The 25,543-nt window shown below is 41.1% G+C and overlaps 1 protein-coding gene across 3 annotated transcripts in view; it reads right to left on the bottom strand.

Annotated features, from left to right (window-relative positions):
- Nucleotides 1-25,543, bottom strand: part of brca2 (BRCA2 DNA repair associated) — a 127,469-nt gene continuing 101,926 nt past the window's right edge. For all 3 annotated transcript variants that reach the window (XM_072262931.1, XM_072262930.1, XM_072262932.1), the window contains 6 exons: nucleotides 20,123-20,321; nucleotides 16,529-16,695; nucleotides 11,018-11,156; nucleotides 6,009-6,265; nucleotides 4,390-4,536; nucleotides 1-1,198 (listed from right to left, as the gene is read on the bottom strand). In XM_072262931.1, coding sequence (XP_072119032.1) covers nucleotides 164-1,198; nucleotides 4,390-4,536; nucleotides 6,009-6,265; nucleotides 11,018-11,156; nucleotides 16,529-16,695; nucleotides 20,123-20,321 — 1,944 coding nt within the window. In that variant the 3' untranslated portion in view covers nucleotides 1-163. The remainder of the gene's footprint in view (nucleotides 1,199-4,389; nucleotides 4,537-6,008; nucleotides 6,266-11,017; nucleotides 11,157-16,528; nucleotides 16,696-20,122; nucleotides 20,322-25,543) is intronic.

A 25,543-nucleotide genomic window follows, 5' to 3' on the forward strand; every position in this document is an offset into this window, starting at 1 on the left:
CGTTTACAAAATATCTAAACATATTAATTACAAACAGCAACAATCAAATTGACAGCCAAATAATCACTTTCAAGTAATACACGTCAGGGTGCAGTGTAAAAGATACAATTTTCACTTAAAGTTTTGTATAATAATTCTAGTTGTCAAATAAATTATCTCCTTTCTACACCTCAATGTTACTGTTGCTCTTGATGGCGTGGCATCTTTCTTTGGCTGATAACATTACTTGGATTATTGTACTACCTTCATCTTTACGCCTTCTTTTGGACTGTGATCCTACAGGTGAGCTTTTATCTGCTGAAACACCCACTGTTTCAAATTCAGATTCAAGATTTTGTTTTAAGGCATGACCATTAGAACTCTCAATTTGTGTATTTTCTATTTTTCCCTTTGTTTTCTCAATACTCTCACTTGCCCAGTGCTCATAAAGAACTTGGGTATTTATCATTGCAAGCTCTTCATCTGGAACCCAATTATCTTCAACCAATTTTGCAACTTTATTCCCTAATTCGTTATTAAAATCATTTGCAGTTTGTGGCATGAAAGGACGGTCTGTCAGTTTGGCAACATGGGACCTTTCAACCTTTCTGTTGTCCTTCATGTCACTGGCATTAGAACACTCTTCATAAAGTGCCTGTGTATTTATCATTGCAAGTTCTTCATCTGTAACCCAGTTGTCTTCTACTATTTTGGAAAGCTGAGTCCCAAGATAGTTCTTAACATTTTTGGATAAAGTGGTATTGTCTTTTGAACTGGTGATTTGTATCCTTGTAGGTTTTTCTTTGTCATTTTCACTGACTCCATTTCCCCAACCTTTGATAAGTGCTTGTGTATCTATCATTGCAAGTTCCTCATCTGTAACCCAATTATCTTCAGCTATTTTGGAAATTTCAGTCTTTTTCAAAGCTGATACATGAACAGATTTATTATTTCCCATTTGAATTGCTTCTTCAGAGTTTTGCGGTGTGACACATCTCCGAGGTGGTCGAAAATTTCTCTGTACAGATGGTGAAACACAAGTGGAAAGGTGAGGCAATGGAACAGGAGAAGGGATTTGAGACAAAAGCTTAAGTTTTCTTTTCTTCAGCTCTGTGAGGGATTCAGCTGGTGTAATCTTTGGACTGCACAATGTAGATTTGGATCCATTTTCTGTAGTTGATAGTGTGGGTGGCTTTCTTTTAGCATTTGGTGAAGCAAGCTGTCAAAAAGCCAGACGGTAGAAAATATAAGTCAGGAATCACTAGATCCATGAAAAAACATCCTGTTAATTTCAGAATTCACAAAGAATTGTCTTCTATCCTACAACCTGTGAGAACTCTATTCTCTAGTTTCTTGTGTACTTTAATTTCTGTTTCATTTAGTCAAATTATCTAATAACTAAAATGCATATTGTGATAAAACTCTGCTCAGTTTTATTACAGCATATCACAAACTAATGACCTTGTAGATGACTGTTGCACTGCAATGCAAAACAGAAAAAAGTTAGTTAAATGCCACCAGTTGAACAAAATTGAAAACTAAATCACTAGCAAACAGCAGGTAGGTTGATGTATCAGGTCTCTATGGGTTGTAATTGGAGTGAAAGCACCAGAGGAACTTGGGGACAAAGTATGGAGAACCTCAAAAAAAAAATGCACAGGTGAGTAACTGCATGAATACATATTATTATGACTTCTGCCAAGGTCATAATGGGTTAACTTAAATCTCAAAAAATTCACTGCTCCAATGCTTGAATGCATCGTGTCTTGTGCTGAGTACAATCACTGATATCATCCTGGGACAGTGTTAAATTGTTCCTGCAGGAATAGTTGATCTAGGCCAATGCATTTGCAGCTATGAAAAACCCTCCCCACGCCCACACCAGTGATTAACCAAGTACCTCTTTTTATTTTAAAATTCAAAGAGTAAATTTATTATGAAAGTACACCATATACAACCCTGTGATTCATATTGCTGCGGGATTAGCATCCAATTTTGCCCGTGAAACCTCTTACAAGAATAAAGGTTTTCGATAAATACAAATTAATTTTAGATAACCCTTCAAAAGGATTGCTGACTTGCCAAAATTAGTTTATTCCACCAAAATTGACCTTTTTCTAACTCTGATTTACTACTGTGTTGTTTTTCTTGATACAGTGCTTAGGTAGGAAGTTACATCTAGGACTTGAAGGGAACTTGGATTATGGTGTTCTCATGTTCCTATTTTCCCTCCTAGGCAGTAAATAACAAAGGTTTGAGGAAATACTGTTGATTCCATCTTATTGCATGGTTTATGGTGGTGGAGTGAATAAGATGCTCATCAAGTAATTTGTCAAAGATAGTGTTTAGGTTCCTGACTGTAGCTCCATACATCCAATAAAGTGGAAGTTACAGTACTCCCTCACACTGCAACCCAATTCCTTGTTGACAAAAATGCTCTTGTCAGAAGAATCATTGATCAAACTTTCAGCCTCTGATCTGGTCTTTCAGCTACAATATGTTGTACTGGCAATTGTAGTATGATTCAATTTCAAGGGTACTGCAGTTGACTCCACTAATGGAGATAATATAAATGCAAGAGACTTGGTGCAGGGATAGGAGATGATTGGTTCAGATAGAATAAAGTATTAAATAGTCTTCATTTATGCGTGATTTAAGGACAAATGGAAGCAATGATTAATCTGGAACAACTTCTCCACAAATGGTAGAAATAGAGTTAGCTAGGGCTTTGTTAGGCGAAATGGATAGGCACTTGAGAGAAAGTAATTTGTGAAGCTTTGGTCAACAGATAATTCTCTGCAAAAAAAATCTAAAAATTTTATAGGTCAGATGCCATTTCTGTTGCTCTGAAAACTTCATCCCATGAGTGCTTCAAAGTTTCTTGCTATTTTGGAAGTCTTTTATTGACCATTATCCAGACAAAATGCTGGAGGAATTCAACAGGACAGGTTGCAATTATGGAAATGAATAAACAGTTGACATTTGAGGCCGAGACCCTTTTTCAGGAGTTCCTACTGCATTTTTGTTATGCTGCATTTCCAGCATCTGGAGAATCTCTAGTGCTTATGCCTGCTATCCAGGTTTTGGGTTATATCATTATTTGGAGAGAAATGATTGGAACTGAACACCCCACAATCACTATTAAATGTTCAAGTTTATGATCTTTTGACATAAGGGAAATCAATGATAAAGCAGTTTACAATAGTATTCAACAACTGTAGCCATCTTTTCTATGCCATGTTTAACACCAGTCAGTGGTGGTTTTTGCATTCCTAAAAATGGGTTAAGAACTATGCTATATTTCTTCTTGACTTTATGATTGGTCAGTTTCAACACAGTCTAAAATTCTATGTAATCACTTATGTCTGAACCACAGATAAAATAAAATCTAAAGCTCATAAAACGAGCTAAGCATAAAGTGACCAAATGTCATTCAAATCACTGCTGGCTACCCACTTTCACAACTTTTCAAATGATAAGTAAACTACTGGCTCCTTTCTTTAACAAGCCTTGAAGTTTAACTAAAAGCATGCCAAGAACAACACCAAACTTAATTAAAATGAGTTGCTCATGCAGCGAAGCTGTAGAAAATATGGTAAAATAAGCAATCTCTCAAACATTCATTAGCTCCATGAGAGATAATTGGTAGGAATAGATTTTGACATTTCTAAACAAATAACTTTGTTAATATACACTATAATTTATTTGCTCTGTACTGTTCAAATGTCGATTATATAAAATAAAAATGCTCACCTGCCTACCTAGAACCTACTTTAAACATGTATGAACTTCCACCTTAAGTATACCCAATAACTTGGCCTCCACAGCCGTGCATGTCAATGAATTCCACAGATTCACCACCCTCTGGTATCTCCACTGCAGGAAATATCCTTTCCATGTCTACTCTATCTGGGCTTTTCAAAGTGGATAGTGGATATGTTTCAATAAGATGCTCCCTCATTCTTCTACCTCCAGCAAGTACAGGCACAGAGCCAAAAAGTCCTCATAGGTTAACCCTTTCAATCCCAGAATCATTCTCATGAACCTCCTCTGGACTCTCTGATGCCGTCACATCTTTTCTTAGATAAGGGGCCCAAAACTGCTCATGATACTCCCAAGTGTGGTCTGACCAATGCCTTACAAAGCCCTCAGCATTGCATCCTTGCAACACACACAAAATGGAAAAAAAGTAGTCAATGTTTTGGGATGACTGTACTTTTCCATAGATGCTGCATGGTCTGCTGAGTTCCTCCAGCATTTTGTGTGTTGTTTGGATTTCCAGCATCTACAGATCCTCTCTTGTTTGTGATAGCATTACATCCTTACAATTTTAGGGAAAGAACTTATAAATAAGAATATTCTACAAGTAAAATCTACCTACAATATTTGCTGGAATACCTTTATACATACCAAGGTGCCACTGATTGAAGTGATACTGGATCTTTTATTGTTCGGAGTAAGTATGTCATCAGAGTTTTTGTTCGACCTTGGAGTACTAATTGTTCCAAGAATAGTTTTCACCTTTTCTTCAGTATCCTTGACAAAACTCTGTATATTCTAAAGCAATCAATTAAATGATGCACATGTTAATAAACGTAGTATTTGGGCTTAATGATTTTATGGTAGTGGTGTCACCTCCAAAATGTCCAATGCTTGGCCAATTTTCCAGCTACACAACACACCTCAGCAACACAGTCCCCTGCTGTTTCATTTTCCTCCCAAATCCCAAAGACATATTGGTTGCTAGGTTAATTGATCACTGTAAATTACTCTGCTTAGATGGATGGTAGGATGCATGTCTGAAAGGGAGAATGTGTTACAGGAATAATAGGTGGAGGAATGGGATGGATGGGATTGTTCACAGCCAGCATAGTCACAATGGGTCAAATTGACCCTGATGTTGTAAGGAAATTTGAGGAAATATATAATCAGATCCTCTAATTCTATTGAATGTGGGAGTAAATGAAAGAAACACAAGCAATACTCGGCTGCATGTGAAAATACAATAATGTATTGGCTAAAATGCTGCAACTGAAATGGTGAAAAAGTGCTTGTCATCATTACAGAATGAAATTGATAGTACTTATGGTGTATAGACGAGCAAATTGAAAATTCAGAAGTTGTTGTAATTTTTTTTCCACTGCTATTGTACTGGCTGTGCTGCTTTCTAACTTAACATAGCAATAGCTGGCAAGTTTAAATGGAGTTCAGGAACAGGGTGCCACTGAATTTAAAAGGAGCATTACAAGCAATACCTGGTGGGCTGGATACCAAGCCACTGGTATTTCCAAGTGAGGAGATAGTGGATTATCAGAGTTAATCACTTAAAATTTAAGTACTGTTGCAGAACCAGCAACCACTACTGTATCTGTAATCTTAAGACTCCATTTTCAATCCATGCATTTACTTTTTTTAAATCTCAACTAATTTTGATATGGCTCAGGTCAGGATCTGGACATTAGCACATTAATAGTTGGACTTTTCAATTATACTCCAAGATACTCAATTCCTCAACAACACTTCCTACCTAATCTCTATACTGGCAATACCTGAGGAAAGCGGAGAGTGCTTGAAGTACAGACTCCATTCTAACTGAGCAAGAACTCCTCATGGAACTACAGATTACAGATATAGCTGCATATGGTGTCCGCTATTTCCCATATTATGCAGCTGACATACATTGCCTGCCCAGCCAGATGATTACAATGCAACTTACTAGGATATTATTGGTCAATATAATATGGATGATACTACAAAAACATTTTTTCTTATTCTGTGTATGAATCAACTTCATCTTGAGAGAATGGAAGATACCATCAGCTATGATGACACTTGAACCATCCTTAATATTTGCATGTCAATGGAGACATTATGGTTTAAAAATACATGGGCTAATGCCACCATTTTATAAACTAAGAAGAAAATTTGTTACACATTCCAGTTAAAAGTACTTTGGCATAGTGTTTTATATTTTTGCAGTTGAATTATTCTAGACTGTATTACATCTAGGAATCTTCCAAATGCCCCACCTGGACAGAACTTTTTAGTTGAATGTATTTTTCTCGTAGATGTCCATCCTTTGGATTTGCAGAAAAGTTGGAAAGATCCCCAGTTAACAGCACAGGAATACCCATGGAACTCTCTGATGTCCACTTCAAGTTGCTTGCAACAACCAGGGCACTTGGCTTGATAATGTCTTCCACAGCCAGCTGTTTAAAACTGGTCCAAAATTTTATAGCTACTAGATCCTGATTTTCATCAGCCAAATACACAGTTGAAGGTCCATCTACAGTTTAAAACAGACAAATTCATGTTCTTTCCAGGAACCACAAATGTCTTGTGCACAAAATGAGAATATTAGTGCATTGCACTTAAGAGTAAATCTTCTACATGAGTTAACATTAACTATCATAACAACCTTTTTATATTTTCACTTATCACAATGGATATTGTAGAAGATTTAAATATTCAACTAATGTTCAATTACTGGCTGCTTTTGAGTTGTGTACACACACACACACACACATAAAAGCCCACCAAGCCAATTGAACTTGTTTTCCTTCACAATTAATTCTGTTGAACCATATAAAAAAAGGAGCAGAATTAGGCCATTCAACCCATTGGGTCTGCTCCGCCATTCCATCATGGCTGATTTATTATCCCTCTCAACCCCATTCTCCTGCCTTCTCCCCATAACCTTTGAGATCCTTACTAATAAAGAATGTATACCTAATTACTTGGCCTCGCCAGCCATCCGTGGCAATGAATTCCACAAATTCAAAGTTTAAAGTAAAATTTATTATCGGAGTACATATATGTCACCACATAGACCTCGAGATTCATTTTTCTGCAGGCATACTTGGCAAATCTATAGAACAGTAACTGTAAACAGGATCAGTGAACAGCAAAAGGATTCACCACTCTCTGGCTTAAAAAAAATCCTGATCTGTTCTGAGACTGTGCCCTCTGAAACTAGACCCCCTCACTAAAGAAAACGTTTTCACATCCATTCTATCTATCTAGCCCTATAAATATTCAATAGGTTTCAGTGGGAACCACCCCCACTCCATTCTTCAAACTCCAGTAATTACAGGCCCAAAGTCATCAAACATACATTAACCCTTTCATTCACAGAATCATTCTCGTGAACTTCCCTCTGGACCCTCTACGCCAGCACATCTTTTCCCAGATAGGGAGTGTCAAAACTGCTCACAATACTCAAGTCCAACCTCTCCAATGCCTTATAAAACTTCAGTATTACATCCTTGTTTTTATATTATCATCCTCTTAAAATGAACGCTAAAATCACATTTGCCTTCCTTACCAGCAATTTAACCTGCAAGTTAATCTTTAAGGAGCTGTGCACAAGGACTTCCAACTCCCTTTGAATCTCTGATTTCTGAATTTCCTCCCCCTTTAAAAAATATCTGTCCCTTTGTTCCTTCTACCCAAGTTATGACCATACAATTCTCTACACTGTATTCCACCTGCTACTTCTTTGCTCAATCTCCCAAGTCCCTCTGTAGATTCCCCATTTCTTCATTGACATACAGCATAATGTGAAAACCACTAGTCACTGGCAGCCAAACCAGAAAGACCCCCCTTTATTCCACTCTTTGCCTCCCGACAGTCAGCCAATCTTCTATCAATGCAGGTATCTTTCCTGTAAAACCATTGGCTCTTACCTTGTTAAGCAGCCTCATTTGCTGCACCTTGGCAATGGCCTTCTGAAAATCCAAGTAAACAGCAACTATTGAGTTTCCTTAGTCTATCCTGCTTGTTGTTTCTTCAAACAATTCCAACACATTTGTCAGACAAGATTTCCCCTCAGGAAACCATGCTGACTTTGGTCTATTGTGTGCCTCCAAGTACCCTGAAACATCATTCTTAATAATGAAATCCAACATCTTTTCACCTGCTGAAGTCAGGCTAACCGGCCCTTCTGAAAGAGTGGAATGACCTTTGTAATTTTCCAGTCCTCAGAAACCATTCCAGAATTAGTAATTCTAAAAAGATCACTAGTAGTGCCTCCATAACCTCTTCAGGTATTTCTTTCAGAATCCTAGGGTGTAGTTCATTTGGTCCAGGTGACTTATCTTCCTTTAGGCCTTTCAGCTTCTCGAGCACTTTTCCCTTAGTAATCCAACAACTACACTCACTTTTGTCCCCTGACACTTCTAAATTTCTGGCCTGCTGGTGTCTTCCACAGTGAAAACAGATTCAAAATACTTAATAAATTTGTCCCCCATTACTACCTCTCTAGTGTTATTTTCTAGCGATTTGACACTCACCTCTATTTTACTGCTTATGTATTTGAAAAAACTTTTGGTATCATCTTTTATCTTCTTGGCTAGTTTACCTTCATATTTTGTCTTTTCTCCCCTTATTGTTTTTTCAGTTGGCTTCCATTGTGTTTTTTTTTATTTTTGCAATCCTCTAACACTGGGGTTCAATTTTGCAACAATATATGCCCTTTCATTTGCTTTTATGCTGTCTTTGACTTCTAATGTCAGCCAGAGTTGCATCATTTTCTCTTTGGAACATATTTCCTCTTATTTGGGATGTATCGATCCTGTGCTTTCTGAATTGCTCCCAGAAACTCCAGCCATTGCTGTTCTGCTGTCATCCCTGTTAGTGTCCCCTTCCAATCAACAATGGCCAGCTCTCTCATGCTGCTGTAATTCCCTTTACTCCACTGTAATACTGACACATCTAATTTTTGCTTCTCCCTTAACTAGATTTCAAAACTGCAATCAAACATGTATTATTGAGTTTTAAAGACTAATGAATCCTCACTTACATGGGCACTCTCCTGATACAACATCAGGAAAAGAATTAACAGGGTACCACAGATCCTGACCTCAAGTGATGTTGATGTGAAGTGTGTACATTTTACCCATGATCACCTGGGGTTTCTCTTAGTACTCTGATTTCCTTGACATACCCAAGACATACTATTTGGTTAATTGGCTACTGTAAATTTCCCTTACGGCAAATTAATAGCAAGAAATAAAGGAGTTCATAAGCAAATGCGAGAGAAAGTAACTGAAAGAAGAATGGGACTAATTGCATTTTTCTCCTCAGGGAGAAGGCTTCCTTCCATATTGTTTTGATTGTATCATAAAAGGTAGAATTTAAACCTAAAGGTATGAGTGTGCTCAGTCTGCTGCTTTTCACACTGCTAACACATGACTGTCTCAAGATTCAGCTCAAACCACATCAGGTTTGTGGATGACACAACAGTTGGCTTCATCAACAACAATTATTAGTCAGAGTACAGAGAGGAAGTGGAGGGGCTGGTAGTCTGGTGTCAGAACAACAACCCAAATCTGAATGTGGAAAAGACCAAGGAAATCATTGGGGACTTCAGGAAGGCGCAGAAAAACCACTCCCCTCTGCAAAGAGTTTTAGTGCGCATGTGTCGGTAGTGCATGCAGTCTGTTACAGTTGCTCTGTAATTTCTTACTTTTAAACTTTTTAACTTAGTTATTTGTTGTATTTTTTTTCTCACGGTAACACGTTGAAGCTGCACCCTCTCTGACATGCTGGTGGAGAGAGTTTTACTTGTTTTTTTAGCGCTGGAATTAGTTACATTCGGACACGGCTCGTTAGCGTGGCAGCAGGATGGCCGCATTGTTTATTCCAGGGAACAAATGATTGCGCTTATGCCCGCTGGTTTAGCAAACACAGCAGCGGACATCCCGGCTGAAATCTGAAGGAAAACACACAAAGGATGCAGAGGGGGATCAAAACGGCGAGGGAAGAGGACCGGGTTGAGACAACAGAGGCTTAAGGTGAAGAGAAGTTATAAGCCGTGTCTCCCCTCTCTCATCATGGGAAATGTGAGATCGCTAGGGAATAAAATCGATGAACTGACAGCGCTTGTCAGGAGTCAGAGAACATTTCGGGAGGGCAGTGTCATGTGCTTCACTGAGACGTGGCTGCATGAGGACATACCCGATCAAAGCGTTTCCATAGAGGGCTTCCAGACCATTCGAGCTGACCAGAATTGCACTGAGAGCGGTAAGCGTAAAGGAGGGGGGCTGGCGGTTCTGGTAAATAACAGATGGTGCAATCCTGGGCATATTACGATCAAGGAACTTGTCTGTAGCCCGGATATTGATTTGCTGACCAACAGACCAAATTAGCAACAATGGGCTGCAACACATTAGCCCCATACCCAATCCTTCTACACTCATTACTACGTGGCCAGATTCTGCTCTAAGTTTGCAGATGATTCCATTGTAGACTCTTGAACAAATCTTTTGTGTTTTAAGATGGACTCTACCTCACAATCAACCTCATTACAATCTTGCAATTAGTTTAAATGTATCTCACATTCTCTGTAGTTTTACTGTATTCTTCATTATTATTGTTTTACTTTGTTCCACCTCAGTGCACTATAATAATGGTGATCTGTAATATCAGCATGCAACAACAAGGTTTTCAATGTATATTTGTACATGACAATAATAAACCAATACATTTGACTTTTTATTTAGCCGTTTAATTGATTGGGAAGGTGCTTAATTGAAGGGATCTTAAACACTTACAATATTCACAAAAGAAAAAAAATGCTCTGTGGAATAAATATCGAGACAAATAATCTTTTAGGAGTTCCATACATTAACTTGGGTGCCACGGTGGACATATGTCTCTAGCAAAGGAGGTGTAAGACACTTCTTCCCTCTGCTAGGCTGCAGGTCACCCTTGGGTAAGTCGTAGCACCTGCTTCGCTCCCGAATCAAGGTCACATGAAGCCATGGGAGCAAGTGATGGATGGTCGTATGAGCAGCTGCTACATATCACAAGTCCTGGTTATGCAACCACAGACACTAGACAGACAATTTCTGATGGGTATTGGTAATGGCTGGGGTCACCTGTCTTCGAAAGGCATTGCACAGAAGGTGGCAGTGACAAACCACCTCTATAGAAAAATTTGCCAAGATCAGTTATGGCCATGGAAAGACCATGATCACTCACGTCATACGATATGGCACATTAATGATGACGATACATTAAATTTTATAATCAGTACCTGTTTTCCCCAAAATGTAGATCACATATCCTGCCAGGTCCACCTCTTTGCAGACAGTTCTAAAGAACTGATCACAGAGCATACTATATGCGACTGCTTGCCTAGGTTGATAAAGTTGATTTAACACACTGGAAGCTGCCTAAGATTAAAAAAATACACTGTTAAATCTCAGTTTTGCACAGAATGGGTCCATCACTGCCATATCCAATTGGCTCTAAAATGAATTTTTGATTTTCGCCTTTCCTGCTCTGTTTTGGTTCCCAGCTCAATCAGCAGACAACTACCCCATAGTCCAAAATCAAATTAAAGTATCATTCCACCAAACACAATTGTAACCAAATGAAACAGCATTCCTCTAGCACATATGGTTCAGAAAACAGTCAGAAAGCAAAAAAATATAGCTCAAGTCCCTGAGCAGCATGACTGTAGAATTGACAAGTTGTCCTCGTCTAGCTTGTTCTTCCACTGAATGAACACCAGAGGGGTCAGTCCCTAATCCAAGGATGGATTCCAGCATGTCCCACATCACGTTGGCATCTCCTCTCCTGGTCAGCTGCAACAGGCAAACCCGGGACCTCTGCCTAGTCCTTGCTACAACTGAGGCAATGCAGCTCCCCCTGCCAGTCATGCCAATGAACCAGTGAATCGGACTTGTAGTACTGTATTCTATGTTACCAACATCCAACAAGGCTTTGCATTCACAATAAAAACCTTCCAAGACAATCACTTACACTGCTCATCGGTATATGACAAATCCAGGTGACAACACAACAGCATGCAATAGATCCATCTCCATTGCTATGGAGCAACTTGCTGATGGGATAGTCATGTAGTACTTGATGATTTTAGTACCTAGCAGTGATTTGTGAACACGTCATCATCTTACCAAAAATATATCATCTGCCTTCAGGCTTCCTTGACAGCACTTCCTAAATCGGTGACCTCTTCCATGAAAAGGTTGCAGGCACATGGGAATTCTACAGCCTGCAAGTTCCTTCTCCACATTATAGAACATAACATGGATGTTATGTGCTTGGATTTTCAGAAGGCCTTCGACAAGGTGCCACACAAGTGGCTGCTTAAACAAGAGCCCATGGTATTACAGGAAAGATACTAGCATCGATAGAGCACAAGCTGATTGGCAGGAGGCAAAGAGTGGGAATAAAGGGAGCCTTTTCTGATTGGCTGGCAATGACTAGTGGTGTTCAATAGACAATAGGTGCAGGAGTAGGCCATTCGGCCCTTCAAGCCAGCACCGCCATTCACCGTGATCATGGCTGATCATCCACAATCAGTATCCAGTTCCTGCCTTATCCCCATAACCTTTGATTCCACTATCTTTAAGAGCTCTATCTATCTCTTTCTTGAAAGCATCCAGAGACTTGGCCTCCACAGCCTTCTGGGGCAGAGCATTCCATATATCCACCACTCTCTGGGTGAAAAAGTTTTTCCTCAGCTCCGTTCTAAATGGCCTACCCCTTATTCTTAAACTGTGGCCTCTGGTTCTGGACTCACCCATCCACGGGAACATGCTTCCTGCTTCCAGCGTGTCCAATCCCTTAATAAATAAGATCCCCTCTCAGCCTTCTAAATTCCAGAGTATACAAGCCCAATCGCTCCAATCATTCGACATATGACAGTCCCGCCATCCCAGGAATTCACCTTGTGAACCTATGCTGCGCTCCCTCAATAGCAAAAATGTCCTTCCTCAAATTTGGAGACCAAAACTGCACACAGTACTCCAGGTGTGGTCTCCCCCAGGGCCCTGTACAGTTGCAGAAGGACCTCTTTGCTCTTATACTCAATTCCCCTTGTTATGAAGGCCAGCACACCATTAGCTTTCTTCACTGCCTGCTGTACTTGCATGCTTGCTTTCAGTGACTGATGTACAAAAACACCTAGATCTCGTTGTACTTCCCCTTTTCCTAACTTGACTCCATTTAGATAATAATCTGCCTTCCTGTTCTTACCACCAAAGTGGATAACCTCACATTTATCCACATTAAACTGCATCTGCCATGCATCTGCCCACTCACCCAGCCTGTCCAAGTCACCCTGCATTCTCATAACATCCTCCTCATAATTCACACTGCCACCCAGCTTTGTGTCATTGGCAAATTTGCTAATGTTACTTTTAATTCCTTCATCTAAATCATTAATATATATTGTAAACAGCTGTGGTCCCAGCACTGAACCCTGCGGTACCCCACTGGTCACCGCCTGCCATTCTGAAAGGGACCCGTTAATCGCTATTCTTTGCTTTCTGTCAGCCAGCCAATTTTCAATCCATGTCAGTACTCTGCCCCCAATACCATGTGACCTAATTTTGCCCACTAATCTCCTATGTAGGACTTTATCAAAGGCTTTCTGGAAGTCCAGGTACACTACATCCACTGGCTCTCCCTTGTCCATTTTCATAGTTACATCCTCAAAAAATTCCAGAAGATTAGTCAAGCACGATTTCCCCTTCGTACGTCCACGCTGACTCGGACCGATCCTGTTACTGCTATCCAGATGTGTTGTAATTTCATCTTTTATAACTGACTCCAGCATCTTTCCCACCATCGACGTCAGGCTAACCGGTCTATAATTCCCTGTTTTCTCTCTTCCTCCCTTCTTGAAGAGAAGGACAACATTGGCTACCCTCCAATCCACAGGAACTGATCCTGAATCTATAGTTCAGTAGGGATCAGTCTCAGGACTGCTTCTTTTTATGTTGTATGTCAAAGATTTAGATGATGGAATTAATGACTTTTTGGCCAAATTTGTAGTCGGTACAAAGATAGGTGGAAGTGTAGGTAGTGTTGAGGAAGCAAGGTGGCTGCAGAAGGACTTAGCTTTGGAGGATCGGCAAAGAAGTGGCAGATGGTATATATTGTTACGAAGTGTATAGTCATACACTTTGGTAGAAAGAATAAAAGTATAGAAAGATGCCTCTGCTCCCACTTTGATACAATGGTTCTCTCAGGTGATGTTATGTCTTAGTTTGGAGAAAATCAGAAGTCGAACTTTTGATCCTCAATTTGACTTTGAGAAAAGGTGGGGTTCTTTTGCCTGTTACTATCATTTGATTTGAATTAATTAAGATGGCTCCCTTCTGATTCTTGTTTAAATGGATTTGAGTTGGCGGATCGATGTTTTTCTTTTATGGGAGCGTATAGCTCTGGGGTTGTGCTCCCAATGGTTTTTTTTCATTTTTTTTTTCTGTTAGTAGTGGTGTTTTTTTTTTTAGTTAGTAGGGGTTCTTTTTTCCTTCTTTCTTTTCCCCCCCCAAAAATTTTAATATTTTATTTTTTCTTCTTATTATTGATATATTGTTTAGCTTTGTTAATCAGTTATTTGATAATTTAGTTCTCATTGTACAAATTGACATGTTGACTTGATTACTTTAATTTTTTTTGTTGATCTTCAATAATAATTAATAAAAAAGATTTAAAAATGAAAATGACTATTTTCTAAACTGGGAGAAAATACAAAAATCCATGCTGCAAAGAGTCTTAGGGAATCCTGCATGGTACTCCCAGGGTTAATTTGCAGGTAGAGTCAGCGGTGAGGAAGGCAAATGCAAATGTTAAAATTCATCGAGAGGACTAGAGTACAAAAAACAAGGATGCAAGTGCTGAGGCTTTGTAAGGCACTGGTGAGGCCTCACTTGGAGTACTGTGAGCAGTTTTGGGCCCTTTATTTAAGGATACGCTGACATTGGAGAGGGTTCAGAGGAGGTTCATGAGAATAATTCCAGGAATGAAATGGTTACCAGATAACTGTGTTTGATGGCTTAAGGCTTATACATGTTGGAATTTAGAAGAATGAAGGGGTATCTCATTGAAACCCATCAAATGTTAAAAGGCCTAGATAGAGTGGTGGAGAGGATGTTTCCTATAGTGTGGGGGTCCAAGACCAGAGGACACAGCTTCAGAAAAGAGGGACGTCCATTCAGAACAGGGATAAGCTGGAATTTCTTTAGCCAGAGGGTGGCAAATCTGTGGAATTCGTTGCCACGGGCGGCTGCGGAGGCCAGGCCATTGGGTGCACTTAAGGCAGAAGTTGATAGGTTCTTGATTAGTCAGAACGTGAAAGATTATGGGGAGAAAGGTGGTAGGAAAATGGGTTGAGAGGGAAATGGACCAGCCATGAGGAAATGGCAGAGCACACCCAATGGGCTGAATGGCCTAATTTGAGCCCATGTCTTATGGCCTTAACATTTTGAAGGAAAATAACCATTCCTGGGCCAAAAACCTGACAATACAATGGAAATACTTTACTATGTCTACTTCAAGAATCCTACCACTTTTTCAAGGATACAAAGGGATGAGTATTAAATACTACCCTTCCCAAAGATACTCTCCTCTGTAAACATATCAGCATGTCTTACTTTTAGGGGTTTAAAAATAACATGTCAAGCATTTGGCCCATAATGATAGACGAGGAAGTTTGTTAACTCAACAATCATTTTATTAGGATAAACACAAAACAGACTGGGCACCACGACCCGGAGAGTGAACCCAACCTGTCTCATACAAATGGGGGAGGCAACCATCACACACCCTGGTTACAGTTAGGGTGACCCACAAATACACAAGTGAATAACTATAAAATCCAAGCTAAAATATAATACTAAATGAACTGGAACTTCCCACCATAATCCCACAAAAGTGTTTTAACACAAGAACAATAAACAGTGCTGGTCATTAGAAAGGCAGGGGCGGGCTGGCGACCACACCACCTTCCCCTCCCCCAGAGTGTCACAATAATTTTCTAAATGCACCACTGCCATCAAATATAATTTGAATACCTTCAACAACTCTAGCCATGATATATTAGCTCTTAGTGATAAGAGATACCTGGAAATACAAAAGTGACTCCCAAGACGACTACATTATGAGCATTGAATGTAGAACAGTAGCTCAGAAGTGTTAGTGGATTATAATGTCAAGGACTGTTTTTTGAGTTTGTGGACCAAGTAAAAGGGCCACTTTGCAGAACACTTCTAATCAGAAAAATTTTACCCTAAACTTCTAGCTGCCTGTCACTTGCATTCTCCTACACCACTCCCACTTTGACCTCTCTATGCTTAGCGTCCCAACTGTTACAAGGAAGCTCAATGAAGTAGCTCTTCGGACCAAATGTCAGATTGGAGTTGTAATTCAAGGTCATCTAACTGAGCTCAGTTTATCCTCACTGATCTACAAAGATTTCAAGCATGCTCTTTTGTTTCAGGTTTCTTCAAAGTACTACGGCTGTGCCTCTCAGAATGGTGGAAATAAAAGAGAATGCTAGAAATCTAACTTGGCTCATTCATTGACTAACTGGACAATTGTGAAAACACCAAATCATGTGAACCACTTTAGTTCTCTACCTTATCACTTGCATTTTCTTTGTTCTCTCCATTTTTTTCCCCCTCTTCAACTCATTAATAACATTTCTCATTTGAATTTATATCAGAATTTCTTCCTAGAACATGCTCATATCACAGCTAAATATTAAACTGAATGTAAAAAACTGAATTACCTGCAGCTGTTGGTACCTGGTTTTCTTTGTAGCAGTCAACTGCAGATCAACATAATTATGCCGACCCTTGCATGATGCAGCAGATAGATAACAGATCCAGTATCTTCCACCCTCCTTTAGTAGGGAATGTAATTCAGCAGTTGGGCGCCAGATATTTAACATACAGACTATTTGGAAGAAATATTACCTTGTTAGTGTTTGTCAGAGTCCACAGAATTTAAATATTTTATAAGGCAAAGAGCAAGTAGCTTGCAAGCAATCTTCTTAAAGAAATGCTAGAGCATCACTTTTCCTACATCATTTATTGTACTAAGCTTGGCACCATCTACCATTTGGCTTCTGATCATTAGTATAGAACATCAGCAATAATTATGTCAATAAATATACTATAATCAAGAGAAAGCAATAATTAAGCACCACTTCTCTGGCGATCCACTGGCTTCAAGAATGACTTCCTTCCACTTCAGTTTTGGGGGGGGGGGCAGGCTGAGGTTAATGTGGGGCTGCAGAGACTGCAATAGATGGAACAAAAATTGCCTGATGGAATGAATAGACTTGCATAACACAACTTCATTGGGGTTGTGAACCCCAATCAAGGAAACAGATCTATTGAGCCCATGTTGATCATCAACCACCCAATTACATACATCAATCCTACATTAATCCTATTTTTATTTTTCCCATGTCCTCAGCAACTCCAAGATTCTTTCATTAGGGACAATTTTCAGTGACCAATTAACCTACCAACCAGTATGTCTTTGGGACTTGGGAGGAAATTGGAGCAACTAGAAGTTTACATTGTCATAGCCGAACATGCAAACTCCATGCAGAAAATACCCAAGGTCAGGGATGAACCCAATTTCCTGCACTGCAAGACAGCAGCTCTAATAGCTGTGCAGTACCACCAATGAGTTTCTGCAGCCAGCCATATTTTAGAATATAGTTGCCTTATTTGGCAGAGGCCAGCTCTTTTGTTTGAACAAACTTAATATCTGGTAAAGAATATTTACTCAGCATTTTCCATACTTTACTTACTTTTAAATTGTTTTGGTTTAAGGACACTTGTTGCAATTGAAACTGTTAGCTTCTCACTGATACTATCTCAAAACATATTCTTTATCAATATTTAACTGAATAATATCATTACCATAACAATACATACAAAATGCAGTGGCAGCATCTTGCCACAAAAAGGGACCATGGATTGACATGTTGGGACAGAAATGGGAATCTGAATTAAAATGTTTGGCCACCATGAAGTGCTGCTTTTGGTGGATGGAGTGGAGGTGCTTGATGCAGCAGTCTCCCAATTTACGATGGGTCTTACCAATGTAGAGAAGGCTGCATTGGGAGCATCGAACACAACAGACGACCCCAACTTAATCACAGGTGAAGTACTGCCTGGGGCTCTGGAATTGAGGTAAGTGGGCAGGTGTAGCATTTAGGCCACTTGCAGGGATAAGTGCCGAGAGGGATATTAGTGGGGAGGGACATATGTCAAGGGAATCAAGAAGGGAGAGTTCCTCGCAAAAAGTGGGTAAAAGAAGGTAAAGATAAATTAGTGATCGGACCACTTTGGACATAGCAGAAGTTGTGGAGGATGATGTGTTGGATGTGGAGGCTCATGGGGTAGTAGGTAAAGACAAGATGAACTTAAGGTGGAAAGAAGATGGGGCGAGCACGGATGTTTGGGAAATGGAGGAGATACGGGTGAGGGCAGGATCAACAATGGAGAAAGGGACACCATGTTCTTTGAAGTAGAAGGAATCTCTGATGACCTAGAAAGGAAAACTGCACCCTGGGCACTGAGAAAAAGGAACAGCATTTTTACAGGAGATAAGGTGGGAAGAGATATAGTCAAGATAACTATGGGAATTTATAAAAGATGTCTGTTGACAGTTTGTCTCCAGAGATGGAGACAGATTAAGAAAGGAGAGAGGGATGTCAGAAATGGACCAAATGAATTTAATGGCTGGATGGGAGTTGAAGGCAAAGTTGAAGAGATTGACGAGCTCAGCATGGGTGCATGATGCAGCACCAAAGCAATTATCAATATAGCAGAGGAAGAGTTGGGGAGCATTATCGGGAAAGGCTTGGAGTATGGACTATTCTATGTAGCAAATAAAGAGGCAGGCACCCACCATGTGGGTATCCTTGAGTCTGGGGAAAGTGGAGGAGCTGAAGGAAAAACTGTTGATGTCAAGGATCAGTTCTATTAGACAGAGGCAGGTGGTGGTGAAAGGGAACTGGTTGGTTCTTTTATTGAGAAAGAAGCGGAGACCTTCGAGACCTTCTTGATGGGGGATTATAAGTGTCCAGGGCCAGAACATCTATGCTGAAAATGAGGTGATCAGGGGTAGGGAGTTGAAAATTACTGAGATCAAGAGCACAAGAAGAAATCAATGATTTGGATTAATGGATTTGTGGCTAAATTTGCCAATGACACAAAGATAGGTGGAGGAGTGTTGAGGAAACAGAGAGCCTGCAGAGAGACTTAGATAGTTTAGGGGTAGTGTTGAGGAAACAGAGAGCCTGCAGAGAGACTTAGATAGTTTAGGGGAATGAGTAAAGAAGTGGCAAATGAAATACAATGTTGGAAAGTGTATGATCATGCACTTTGGTGGAAGAAATAAACGGGTAGACTATTATTTAGATGGGGAGAGAATTCAAAATGCAGAGATGCAAAGGGCCTTGGGAGTCTTTGTGCAGGATACCCGAAAGGTTAACCTCCAGGTTGAGTTGGTGGTGAAGGCGGCGAATGCAATGTTGGCATTCATTTCTAGAGGTATAAAATATAAGAGCAGGGATGTGATGTTGAGGCTCTATAAGACACTTGTGAGACCACACTTGGAGTATTGTGTGCAATTTTGGGCTCCTTTTTTTAGAAAGGATATACTGACATTGAAGAGGGTTCAGAGAAGATTTACGAGAATGATTCCAGGAATGAAAGGGTTACCATATGAGAAATGTCTGGCAGCTCTTGGGCTGTATTCCTGGAGTTCAGGAGAATGAGGGGGGATCTCATAGAAACATTCTAAATGTTAAAAAGCCTGAACAGATTAGATATGGCAAAGTTATTTACCATGGTAGGGAAGTCTAGGACAAGACTGCACGACTTCAGAATTGAAGGACGCCCATTTAGAACAGAGATGCAGAGAAATTACTTTAGACAGAGGTAGTAAATCTGTGGAACTTGCTGCCATGAGCAGCTGTGAAGGCCAAGTCATTGGGTGCATTTAAGGCAGAGATAGATAGGTTCTTGATTAGCCAGGGCATCAAAGAGCATGGGGAGGAGGCAGGGGAGTGGGGATGACTGGAAGAATTGTATCAGACCATGATTGAATGGCGGAGCAGACTCAATGGGCTGAATGGCCTACTTCTGCTCCTATCTTAAGGAGTGTCGCAGATGTAGGTGTGAAGGGACTGAACCAAGGGGGATAGAATAGAGTTGAGGTATGAGGATACGTGTTCAATGAAGCAGGAACAGGCAGAGACAATTAGGACAGTCAGGCTTGTGGATCCTGGGTAGGAGGTAGAAGCGAGCATTACAATAAATTTATTAAATAATGATTAACACTCCCATTGTACACTCACCAGCATTATTATCGTGGCTTTTGTAGTCCACAATGCATAATTTCCACAAAGGGGCGACATTCCTTTTTACATAGCTATCGTTATTGTGAGCATCCTCTAATGCTTTTCTGAACTGAGCCTCAATCTGGACCTGTTGTTTTTCTTTTAACACTTGTCTGTAATTATTCAGAGCTTTTAACTGCTGTTCACTAAAACAAGCCTGCAAAGTCAATGTGATATATGTCAATTATTTTAAGGAATAACATTAAAAATCACAACATTTAGAGATATGTCAATCAATAATAACCTGCATGCTTACACAGAAACCCATTTCTACTGAAAAGTGATCTCAATGCAATAGAGAAATTGGTGAGGAAACACCCAGATAAAGCTTTTCTTCAACATAATGGACATCAACTTAGGCTCAAGATATTGTGGCGAGAATTCAGTGCTTGATGACAGACGAGGAAGCTCATTAAACTGAATAACCATTGTTATTGTGATAAATACAAAAACAGACCGGGCACTATGACCTAGGGAGAGAACCCCTTCCATCACATACAGATTGGGGAGGTAAAGATCACAAACCTTGGTTAATCAGGGTGATCCACAAACACACGTGCGAATAACTATATAACCCAAGCTAAAATGTAACAATAAATAAAGTTGAACTTCCCACCATAATCCCATGAAAGCATTTTAAAACAAGAACAACAAGCATCGCTAGTCATTAGAAATGCAGGATGTTGACCCCCCCCCCCCCCAGTGTCACACTACCCTCGCCCAAGGGGTCAGCCATCTTTGGCAACCCAAGTCCATAACAAAGTTCAAAAGTCCCAGTGGTAGTCGATGCTGCCACCGGGGTGCGGGGGTTTTCTGGATTTCACACCCCCCTCCCCCAGGGGAGACACTGTTTGGTGAGGCAAGAAGCAGGGCACAGGGGGTGTCACTTCATTCCTTCCGCCTCACTGGGTTGGTGGCGGCCAAGGGCTGATACCGTGCCAGTCGGTCCCGGTGCAGTATGACTGCCTTCCACCACTCAGGCAACTGCACCTGTATACATCGGAGATGCAGTTGAGCACCTCTCCCAGTGGCTTCCCATATTGGGGGATAGTCCCTTCTTCTGGGAGGGGCTGTAGACCCATACTGGGGCCCCAAGACTGGTCTAAGACATGCAAGCGTCGCAGCAGTGCCCAAACAGCTCCATTTTCTGCCTGTACCCAGGCCAAAAGTGTTTGCACAGCTTGCCCAAAGTCTTTGCAACCCCAAATTAACTCGCCCCGACCAGCCCATGTACCAACTGCAGCACTGTGGTGGAGCCCCCAGTTGCAAATGTCTGTCGCTGTCAGAAAACTGCCATTGCTGGCATAGCCACCCATCGCACACCCTCAGTGTTCCCCACTGAGAGAATAGGGCTTTGTTTTCTGTATCCAGGGTGGAGACCTCTGCCCACTCCGGTCACCATCCCATGCTCAGCCATCTCCTCACCTGGACCAGCACTGGATCACTCACCCACTTGCTACGCAGCTGCTGGTCAATGGTAGGGAGGTCTACATCCACACAGGCCCCCCAACGGGACAGCAAATCCAGCTCAATGATGCTGCACTCCTGAATGTTGGCTAGCTACACCTCATGCTCCACTATATTTTTCCCTACTGTGATGTGCAGCCACCTCTTCCCTCTCATCGCCACACAGTCGCCAGTGACTGTAGCCAGCTGGACCTCAGTCATTGTCCACCCAGGCAGGGATGGCTTGTCCATGTTGGGGAGGACACCTAGAAGGAAGATGGTTAACCCTGTCCACCAATGCACAGTATCTAATGCCCTCCACCACGCAGTCCATGAACAAGCCTCGCTGCTCCCAAATGACCCACCTGGAGAAGCAACAACTGAGGGATTCTGCTGGAGGTCTCAGGTGGTGCCACCCCCTTGGCGTTTCCTGATGGCTGTACTGGGCTGATGGTATGAGGTAGTCCAGGGCCACATGGCCTGCCTCATCACACCGGTAGCAAAGATCATTTCGTGGCTTGTGGCGGGATCAGCATGGCACTGGTTGTGTCTGTCTCGCAGCATACGGGGCAATGCTGGAACACTTTGGAGGAGCTAAAATTGCTTCTGCCCTCTCGGCCTCTGCCAACATCTTGTCCAACGACAATGGCGATGACAGGCGAAGATGCTGACGAAGGCACTCTAATGTTAGCGCCCTTACAAAGGTGTGGAGGGCAAGCTCTTCTTGGGCCACGAGAGGGAATTAAGGATAGCTATGCTGAGCACAGTGGCGGAGATATGCTGCAAACACCCCCAGGCTTTCTCCTATACAACACTGTCTGCTGCACAGTTCTTCACTCATTGCTTCCTCTAATGGCCTCTACTCGAAGCACCAATATAAGGGCTCTGTAGTCATGCTGCTCAGCTAGTGTTAGGTCGAGGAGGGCTCGCAGGGCACTCCCCTCCAGTGCCAGGGCAAAGTGAACCCACAATCTTAGTTGGGCTCCACCTGTAGTGCCATGCAGCAAGTTTGACTTGCGCCAGGTAAGGCTCTAGGCAGCTGGTACCATTGTATCTAGGGAGCTTCAGGGTGGACTCCATGGCATGAATTGTTGACGTCTACTGGTTTTCCTCTTGGCCCAGTGGTGTTGCTGCTTGCTGTCTGCCATGTTGCCCGTCATCCCATGGCTGCAGCATCTTGGGTTCCCTGGCGCGGGCTAGGAGGGAGATGAGTGATGTGCTCCAACATAACTCTGGGTTGGGGAGACTGGGTACGTTTGCCCTGATGGGGTTTCCTGGGAAGGCATGATGCTTGGTTCCCAGGTCCTCCCTCCGGGTCTAGCCTCATAAGCCTGGTCCGGGAATGGAGGGGAGGCTCGGTTCCTCAACTTATTCCCCAGATCTTAAGGCACTCTGTCAAATGTCGTAGCTCTTCAATCTCATTGTCAATTTCTAATCACACTCCTGACACCAATGTGGCAAGCATTTGGTCCATGATGACAGACGAGTAAGCTCGTTTAACTCAACAACCGTTTTTATTGTGATAAACACAAGAACAGACAAAGTGTTATGAGCAGGATAGAGAACCCCCTCAGTCACACACAGATGAGGAAAGTAACGATCACACACCCCGGTTACAGTCAGGGTGACCCACAAACACATATACGAATATGTATACATATATAACTCAAGTTAAAATGAACTTGAACTTCCCACCATAATCCCATGGAAGCATTTTAACACAAGCACAATAAACAACGCTGTCATTAGAAATGCAGGGGCGGGCTCTCAACCACATCCCCTTCCCTCCCCAGAATATCACACTATTAAAAATCCGAACTCAAGTTCTATAAAGAAATCAAGGAGAAAAATGACTTGAACATTAGGAATTATCATAATATTTGGAATTCTCTTCCCAGGAAAGCTGAAAATAAACCAGTCTGCACTGGATTCAGTACTTAAGGCAATCAATCTTTCTAGTTTCATTTCCAGATTTTTCAGTCTCTCCTCTCATAATTTGATTTGTCATTGTTCATTTATCCTTCCAGTCACACCTTTACTATTCACTTTCATTCAGCCAGCACCACCACTTGGGCCATGCATCTGAGCACTTAAGGTTGATGCATTCAACCAGAAGTGGGTTGACACACCTCAGTTTTCTATTGAGATCACCACCTTTACAGAATCAAATTTCAGCTAATTCAATTAACTCCATTTAATACGAAGAGCCATTTAAGAGCACTTGAAATGGCAAATGCTATATAATCAGACTACATCCCAGTTATACTAATTAGGTTAACTTCAGAATTAGCAGAATCAAGCCAAGCTCACAGAATAAACAGTAAATATGACAAAAATCTGACAATATGGAAAATCATTCAGACAAGGAAAACAAAGACAAATTATATGAAAAAAATATATACTTAACAGTCGAAATACAACTGAATGTCTTAAGTCACTGCAAACAATGCCATAATCAATTACTTGATTGTACATTGCCTGTGTTAGTCTTTTTCAAACTTGAAGCACAAAACATCACTTACTGTGAACATGACTGGCGGATCATGCAATTTTTTTTGCTTTGAAACTGTGACACACCAACAGAAAGATGCCACTTTGTATGTGATTAGTACTAGCCATTGTACTGTTGCAAGGTTTACACTCTGCAGATCATATTAGTTTATTGTCAGATATACAAGGGCGCAATAAAATCTGCTCCCATAAAAAACAGCATATATGGCAAAATAAATAGCGCAGAGCACAAAACAAGTCAAGGGTACAAAGTATAGTACTGCAAAACTGTTAAAGCAACAATAACAAAAGAGGTTGAATTGAGGGCACAAGAAACTGGCAGCACCACCAGGAAGGCGATAAGAAAGAGGTGATTGGTTCTGAATACAGTGGTAGTCTGGGTTTTCAAGGGAAAGAACTGACCAGGATGGAAGGTATTCTTGACAATACTAGAACAATGCACTGTCTGTCCTGCTTTTGTGTAGCTTTTCATAGATCCTATTGTGTTTCTTTGTATCTACCATGAACGCTGACAAGGAAATGAAATCTCAGGCTACGTCCACACTAGACCGGATAAATCTGTAACCAAAGCTTTTTCTCTTCGTTTTGACCCTCCATCCACTCTGAAACGGTGTTTTCCTCCCCCGAAAATGGAGATTTTCAGTGACACTCTCCACAGTGAATAAATCTGAAAATGCCTAATATCCGGCGTAATGTGTACGGGGTAACCGGCTATTTTTAAAACCGCTGTCATGACATGCCGAAACAAATGGTGACAGCAGCGTGGCATTTCATTGTTTTCTTGAACGCAACCTCCAACACCACAACAATATCCGACAATAGATGTGTAACAGCCTCATGTAACATTGTATGGAAATAGAAGATAACACTGATGCAGATATGCTTTATACATTTAACAAGGTGCTTTATTAATGTATTGCTTGTGCATACATTCAATAGATACAATTGTCACTTTTGCCCAGTAACTCGATTTATGGCACATGTTAAATACAGCAAAATAATGCACAAAGACATGGCAGAAGTAAAGGCAAACGAGTGAGGTAACAAGCCTTTTGCCCAGTAACAAGCCTTATTGCACTTAGTTGTAGCTGTCATGCCTTTCACATCGGTGAAGAGACTATGGCTGTAGGAAATGTTTCTGGACAAATGCGCACCAAGTCTTTTGTTTGACAATTTCCTTTTAAGTTTTTCTAGTCTGTAACTGGACAAACGCGCACCAAGTATACCGTTTCCACTTCGCTTGTTTTCTGTGTCCTGTGCATGCCCAGTATGAGAAGATTCGCCCAAATATCCATTTTAATGTGGACAGAGGTATTTTTAAAAATGTCTAGTGTGGACAGCTGTCGTTTTTACCCGAAACCGGTGTTTTCGTAATTATCTGGTCTAGTCTGGACGTAGCCTCAGGGTAATACACGTTGTCCT

This window comes from Mobula birostris, chromosome 7, assembly GCF_030028105.1.
Source record: "Mobula birostris isolate sMobBir1 chromosome 7, sMobBir1.hap1, whole genome shotgun sequence".
Lineage (NCBI taxonomy): Eukaryota > Metazoa > Chordata > Chondrichthyes > Myliobatiformes > Myliobatidae > Mobula > Mobula birostris.